The sequence below is a fragment of the Cariama cristata genome, unplaced genomic scaffold (assembly GCF_000690535.1).
Source record: "Cariama cristata isolate BGI_N322 unplaced genomic scaffold, ASM69053v1 scaffold38657, whole genome shotgun sequence".
Taxonomy (NCBI): domain Eukaryota; kingdom Metazoa; phylum Chordata; class Aves; order Cariamiformes; family Cariamidae; genus Cariama; species Cariama cristata.
This window is the reverse complement of record NW_009629105.1, coordinates 24,776-31,825: the sequence shown is the minus strand read 5'-3', so window position 1 is coordinate 31,825 and position 7,050 is coordinate 24,776. Positions and strand designations below refer to the sequence as shown.

General features: G+C 43.6%; 1 protein-coding gene across 1 annotated transcript in view; it reads left to right on the top strand.

The window, feature by feature from the left end:
• UTP20 (UTP20, small subunit (SSU) processome component, homolog (yeast)) overlaps positions 1-7,050 on the top strand; it is a gene marked incomplete at its 5' end in the record, with an annotated part of 63,979 nt that overhangs the window by 38,131 nt on the left and 18,798 nt on the right. Inside the window, 10 exons of the mRNA XM_009705046.1 lie at positions 191-241; positions 333-485; positions 1,020-1,175; positions 1,576-1,716; positions 2,637-2,774; positions 4,066-4,205; positions 4,722-4,801; positions 5,648-5,937; positions 6,418-6,557; positions 7,049-7,050. The exon at positions 7,049-7,050 is cut by the window's right edge and continues 182 nt beyond it. Coding sequence (XP_009703348.1) covers positions 191-241; positions 333-485; positions 1,020-1,175; positions 1,576-1,716; positions 2,637-2,774; positions 4,066-4,205; positions 4,722-4,801; positions 5,648-5,937; positions 6,418-6,557; positions 7,049-7,050 — 1,291 coding nt within the window. The remainder of the gene's footprint in view (positions 1-190; positions 242-332; positions 486-1,019; positions 1,176-1,575; positions 1,717-2,636; positions 2,775-4,065; positions 4,206-4,721; positions 4,802-5,647; positions 5,938-6,417; positions 6,558-7,048) is intronic.

The window sequence follows — 7,050 nt, the reverse complement described above, 5'->3', positions numbered from 1 at the left end:
TTTAGAAACTTAGAAACTTAAAACATGCATCTTCTAAGTTATGGAAGAGTGGCTCGTGTTTGGCTTCTAACAGGAGAAAGATGGATGCTGTTGCTTACCACTTGAGACAAAAAATCAAGAAAAGTCTTGAGTTCTCCAAATTTTTAACAACTTTAACATTTAAACTGTTTTCTTTTATGTTTCTTTTTAGACTCTATCTGATTTGGACAGCAAATTGAAGTATATTACTGATGTTATTAAGGTATGCACAGTTTCTTTGCACACTTTTTTCCCTGACGTTGTATTGTCATGTTTCTGGCCTTTTTCATGAACCATTTGTTGCTCTTTCTTAGCTGAATGCCTTTGATCAACGACATCTTGATGATATTGACTTCGATGTACGTCTGTCAGCATTCCAGTCAATCACAGCCCATATCAAGGAAATGCAAGCAGTGGATATCGACTTCCTCATCCCCGTTTTGCACAACTGCTTCTATACCATCCAGGTTGGCTGAATGTTCCTTCTCTTGCTTTGTGCACTATGTGCCCGTGTTGAATCTAACTTCCCAATTATTTCCATTGGCTGGTTTTTGACACTGTGAAACATTCAGAGAACATATTTGATTCTTCTTACAAACACCAGTTCTGAAGTTCTGTCTGCTTGTCACCTGTGTGCCTAGGAGGGCAAATACAGTGCAGCCAGGAGGCTCAGCCAAGCGCAGTGCACCTTTCTACAGTGAGCCCTGGAACTGTTCAGTCAATTTGTACTGTATAAAAGGCATACTGCAGTCTTGAAAGGCTGCTTTTCTTTTTGTTGCAGCATGTTCTGGTCATGTGGGCCTGCTCGTAAATCTGTAAGGATTTTTCCGAGTTGGAGGGGTGGGCATTAATTCAGGCCTAGAACTTCTACAGGAAGGGTCTCGAGAGTCACTGAGTCTCTACAGGCCTTGTTATGTTGTGTCCACTGTTCAGTCCAGTCTTTTGGGGAGAAAAAGGTGTCATATCCAGACTCACGTGGTATAATTTCTTCATCCACTCAGCTAGGGGATATGGCTCTTAGTGACAACGCGAGCCTTTGCTTGACCAGTTTTATCCGCCGACTGGCAGAAATCGACCACACAGAAGACGACTACAAGGAGCTAATCCAGCACACTCTCCTGGAGTCTGTGAGAAGGGGGCTGAAGAGTAAGACTGAGGTAAGACAGTGCTAGCTGATTACACGTCTCCAGCTGTCTTCAGGACACCAGGGTATATGAGACATTTTATGGAGGAGTTCTGAGAGTCCCTTGCTGGGATGAGAAGTGCAGGTACCCGCTGTAAACTTACCCTTCATTTGAAATCTTATAAAAATCTAAAAAGTTATAGAATTCGTCTGTCTTGCATTTCTTTGCCATTGTTCAGCTTTTGTTCGTTGTAGCTCCTTCTTTGGAGAGGAGATTTTAATTTATATGCAACCTAAAATATAGGTGTATTTGCTGTCACCAAAGAATAGGACTTGTGGGTCTGAAACGCTTGTAGATGACAGCACTGCTATTCTGAGGAGTGTGTGGTAACCTCTCCGAGCGGTACTTAATGTTCACTCCTTGCTGTTTGCAGAGCATCCAGCAGGACTACACATCATTGCTTTCCTGCCTCATTCAAACGTTCCCAACAAATCCTGAATTCCGGGATTTGGTCCAGTTGACCAACCGCCATGATCCCGACATGGACTTCTTTGAGAACATGAAACACATGCAGGTAAAAGGCAACAGGCATTCCCCATTGTGTCTCTCCCTCTGCCAAAGCAAAAGCATTTTACTCTGAGGTAATGTTTTCCGACGCATATATGTGCTGTATTTACAGAGAAGTTGAACCTGTGTCATTAGATATTGTTAAAAAAAAAAAAAAAAGGGATGTGTGTATCGTCACGTGGGTGATTGTGAATCAAAGTCGTATTTCTATCTAGAAATTTCTTGGGTTTATGATTTAGCAGCACTGTTTTTTACCTCTTCCTAATTTAGCTGAAAGAATTGCTTTCTTTCTAAGTGATTGTTCATGATCTTGAGCAGGCAGCTCCACATTACAACCCATGTGTGACGCAGCCCACAGTCAGAGTCAGCAACAGTGTCCTGAGGATCCCTCTGACACAGGCAGGGAAACAGGTCTTTTTGGGTTTTTTCTAGCCTGTTTCCTGCTGCTTTCTGTCTGGAGGCTCTGCAGCCCTTTTTCATTCACAGACCTTTGTGATATAAATGTGGCACAAAGCCTGGTCTCCTGTTTTTTCTTGCAGTATGAAAATACAACATTTCTCCTGCTTTCAGAGATGCCATCAGAGAGACTACATCTGTAGTTATATGTAGACTCTAAATTTTTTCCTTGTAATTTTATCAAGCCTTCTCATCTTGTGTCAATAGCCTCCCTTGTCTGATACCTGAAGACGGCACAGTCTTATGATTGTGAATTCACAGTGAAATATGCCATTGAGTTGGAATATTTATTGAGGCAAAAGGCTATTGGAAGCCCAGAGACATGGCATGACCTGCCCTTGGAAATGACCATAGTATGTTTATGTCGTTACTTAAAATTGAGGTATTTTCAGAACTGCCGAATGTACATGCTCCCTCATGGTTGCTGTGACTCAAGACCACGTCATTCACTGTCTCTCATGTTTGACTCAGATCCACAGGAGGGCACGAGCTCTGAGGAAACTGGCTAAGCAGCTCACTGAAAAAACCCTTGTGCTATCTTCTAAATCCCTGCAGAACTACATCATGCCTTATGCTACCACTGCTATTTTTAATGAAAAAATGCTTAAGGTAGGCTTTTAAATTGAATGCATCCATTTGTATATTTTCACCTGTCCTGTATGCCATTCTCCTTAAAAGACTAACCACATTAAAAGGCTGATAGGTTTGTGGTGTGAGTGTTCCCCTTTCAGGCAAGAGTGCTGTGCTTCTTTTGGTGGCAGAAAGACGGTTTAGAAGATGCAGGTGTGGTCTGTGCTCAGTCCTATGTCTGCTAAACCTGTCCTGTTTCTCAAAGGTGACTCTCTTAACTGTTTGGGGGTTGGTGATTTTTTTTTGTTTTGTTTCTTTACTTGGGGTTATATTTGTTTGCATTTTTTGTAATTGCGTTATTATTTTTTTTCCCCCTCTGCCTCCAAGCTGCTCTCTTCCTGTTCCTTTGTGAGATGAGTTACTGTTTGGCAGCAGAATGTGTGTGGTAGGGAACACAGGCTGTGCCTAGTAGTTCAGGTGGGAATAAATACTGTTTTGTCTGGAGTTACAGGGGAACTGCAGGAATCAGCTGAAAACCTCTGAAATCAGTAGCGGCTTTGTAATTAAAGTTTGAAGGGTGACATTTTGTTAGTCACTTTCCATACATTTTATTGAAAATATAGTTGGTGAAATTACTTGTAATATCAATGTGGGTAGACTTTCTATTTGTGACTTGGAAAAGCAAGGTTTCACACTTCTGTAGTTCCCTGCACAGTCAGGAGAACAGCAGGGCTTCTTATGTCAGACCAAGCAAATGTCTAATTCACTTAGTGTCAGAAATATTCTTCTGAAGCTGAAACAATTAGAGCTTAGGCACAGGACCCAGCACCTGCAGCCATATAGACTGTGCCCATCAGTAGAATGACTGCAGTCAGTCTTTGGCCAACGGGATGTAAAATGCGTTGATTAAAACCTTGGTGAAGAAACAAACACATGTTATTTCACATCAGAAATGGGTTAACGATGTGTTGATAAGCGTAGCCCAGCAATGTGCTATGTGTCTGTGGTTAGAGATCTTGACTAGTTTTTAGTTCTTCACACAGGTGAGCCCACAGATTGTTATGTGAGAAAATTTAAATGTGTGCAGAAGTATTTGGAGGAAGTGGGTCTGGAGATCTGCTTGGGGAGCTGTGATTTTTTTTTTTTTTTTTTTTTTTTTTAAACCTGGTGACAGGAGGAACAGGAGGAGATCTAAAAGAGCTGAATACCAGGCATACCCACGAGACAGACATTACTTCTTCTGGCTCTTACTGCTTTTTGCTTAAAGTAGGCTTTAGACACATATTCATCATGAATGCTAACAGCAACTGAATTTCTATCTTTTGGGCAGCATGAAAATATGGTAACAGCCTCAGTTGAAGTTGTTGGAGCTGTCTGCCGACATCTCTCGTGGTCAGCCTACTTGTACCACTTAAAGCATTTCATCCATGTCCTGCAAACAGGACAGATCAGTCCGAAGCTGGGAGTCAGGTAGGTACTGTGAGCGATGCTGCTCTAGGTTTCTCTGACTGCTAAAGCAAAATTCAGTGCCTTAAGGAGTGTCACATGGATTTTAGCCTCTTCCCTGGGATGCGATTGCTGACTTTGAGGTGGGCTTATGCAAGTGAAAGTGGGTATGGCCTTGCATCATGCAACTATGGAAGATTAGCAGGTCATTACTTTCTCGTGCTGTGTCTCACTGAGTACATGCCAGCGTTAGCAGCTTCTGCTTCTGTCAGGCTGTCTCTGCTCCTGGGACACCTCCATCGCTCCAGTACCACTGTCTGTGAGGTTTCACAAGGAGCTAGGCCACAGAATGCATCTAGCTGAAAAGCAGCCAGTTTTTATTTCCTGGGTTATTATTTCAGGATAAACCTCCTTGTGTTGCAACATCACTGAGTCTGAAGCTTTCCAAAAAGCACTTTTAAGATTTTCTGTTGTGTTGGTCTGTGCAGCCTCTCCTTTTTGTGCACCCGGCTGATCTCTCTTCCTGTTTTCCTTCGGCAGCTTGTTAGAGACAGTGCTGGAAGCCTTTCACTTTGACCATGAAACGCTTGAAAAGCAGCTTGTCACCATTGACAACGAAGGTGAGCTTTCTGCTCCTGATTGTAGAAACACTACCTCTAACTGCTCAAAGTGCAGCTAATCAAAATTTTGTGTTTTGGACTTGAGGTCAGCTACTCCCAGCTTTTTAAAACATGCATGTTGGAAGCTAGTTCTGACTCGCCTCCTGAGGAGCAGTGCAGACTGTCCTGTGTGTTGACAAAGTGAGGAGAGGTGGGGGGAACCATCTCCACGTTACCTCTCCATCCCAGGCCTCAATAAGCCAAAACAGCATGGGCTGGGTTTATGCAAATCTGGGGGGTTTTCCAAGGTCTGCACCCGCCCGTGTGGTGGCTGACACATCTGAGATTTTGTCCTTGATGTTGGCTGCTCTCATGGTTATCTGCAGCCTGAGAAGGGTGCTGTATGTCCTCTCCTTGCTTCCCCTGCCATTTCATGGGAAGAAGTGCTATCTTTGGCTTCTTCACCATTGTGGTTACCCATGTGGTGGCCTTTGGGATTTTCTGAGGAGCGAGGAGGGTATCTCGCACTTGTGCTTGTCAGTACATCTTAGCTTGTGAAATTCTCAAATGTGAGGGGCAGTTCTCTAAGGTTCAAGCACATTGACATTTGCTAAGCTGTCTATTGAGATCAGCCAAGGAGTTAACCTAGTCTTTGCTTTAAGCCTGACCATGAGTGGCGATTGTCAGAAACAGGCATGCCAGAGCTTCTCTAACCAGTAAAACAACTCTGATGCTTACTGATTGTTTGCTGTCGCTAGTGATAGGTAGGAATTTTGTCCAGAACAAAGCCATCACAAGCGTCTCTTTCAAGGCCTCGCTTTTTGTGGCCTCCTGTATTTACCTGTGCTTTTGACGATTACTTGACAGAGGCTGCTGCTATGGACCTTGAGCCAGTGGTGGAGGCTGAAGAAGCCATGGAGCTGGAGCAGAGTGGAGGGGAAGAGGACGTCGTTGAGGAAAAGAAAAGGAAGGATCTCCCTGAGGAGCAAGTGGAACCTGAGCAAGCAGCCAAGACATCTGAAGATACTGAGCAAGTGACCAAACCTGTTTCTTTCTTGCCCCGAAATAAAGAGGAGCTGGAGTGTCTGATCAAACACATTCAAGATACAGTTACAGTCAACATCTTGCCTAAATTGCACAGGTGTATTGTTGCAAAGGTGAGGAGTTGGCATTGGAAAGGTGTTTTGCAGGCCTGTGCTGCTACTATAAAGGTTGGGGTGCTACCAGTGGAAAGGCAGCACACAAAAAAAAAAGTAGACGCAACTGGAGAGAATCCGCCTGAAAGCACAAAAAAAGCTTCATCCCCTTTGTCAGTAATCTCCATGACACAACAGACCCTCTGGTCAGTGTGGGTGTGGTGTCTACTTCCCTGCTGAGAACTGGCTTGAACCACACAAGTGAAACGATTCACTTTATGCAGCTTGTTGAAAAGTTCTCAGCCGCTTGCTAGCACCCAACTTAGCTTCTGTATTGAAAGCGCAGGGATTCATCTCGCCTGTCCTTTAGCTGTCTGGGTTTTTCCTGTAGTCAGCAGAGAATAGCAACTTGCCTTGTTGGCCTCTTCTAGGATTTGTTGAGAAAAAGCAGGGTTTGTTTAGGTATGTTAAAAGTGCATTGTGTCTTGCTCTCTTAAAAAGGTTAAAAGAGACGAGGAACACAAGCTTGTGAAATCCAGCGTCGTGAATGATGATGAGGTAGTTCGTGTTCCGTTAGCTTTTGCAATGGTCAGGATGATGCAGTGTCTTCCCCAAGAAGTAATGGAAGCCAACCTGCCAAGGTAAATCCCATTGGAGCTCCTTAAATGCTGTTCATTGTGCTGGGAATGAGTGCAGGCACCTTTCTCAAGATATGATTACGTACAAGGCTAAATCCAAGAGGAGCATCCTAACAGTCCTTAAATACTTTTTCTGGGAACTTGTTTTCCTAGTGACATTCCCCTCTGTCAGCATTTGACTTCTGTAAAGCTAAGTTTGAAAGGAACTTGGTGAGTCCTTAAATAAGAACAGAGCTGTGAAGTGAGGTGGCAGAGCTGGGGAAAGAATAATGCACAGAAAGAAAGGACAATCAGTAAAATGTCTTGAAGGACAGTAGGTGTATGGGTGACTATAAAGCCTTTCTGTGAGTCTGGCTTTGCATATAGCTCAGGTTGTGAAACAGCCCTGAAAAGCAGCCTCCTTAGCTAGTAATTACCTAGTTACTAATTACCTAGCAGGGTAATTAGTACTGCTCTGTTTGGGGGTGAGCTAAGCTGTCTATCTCTGTTTCCAGCA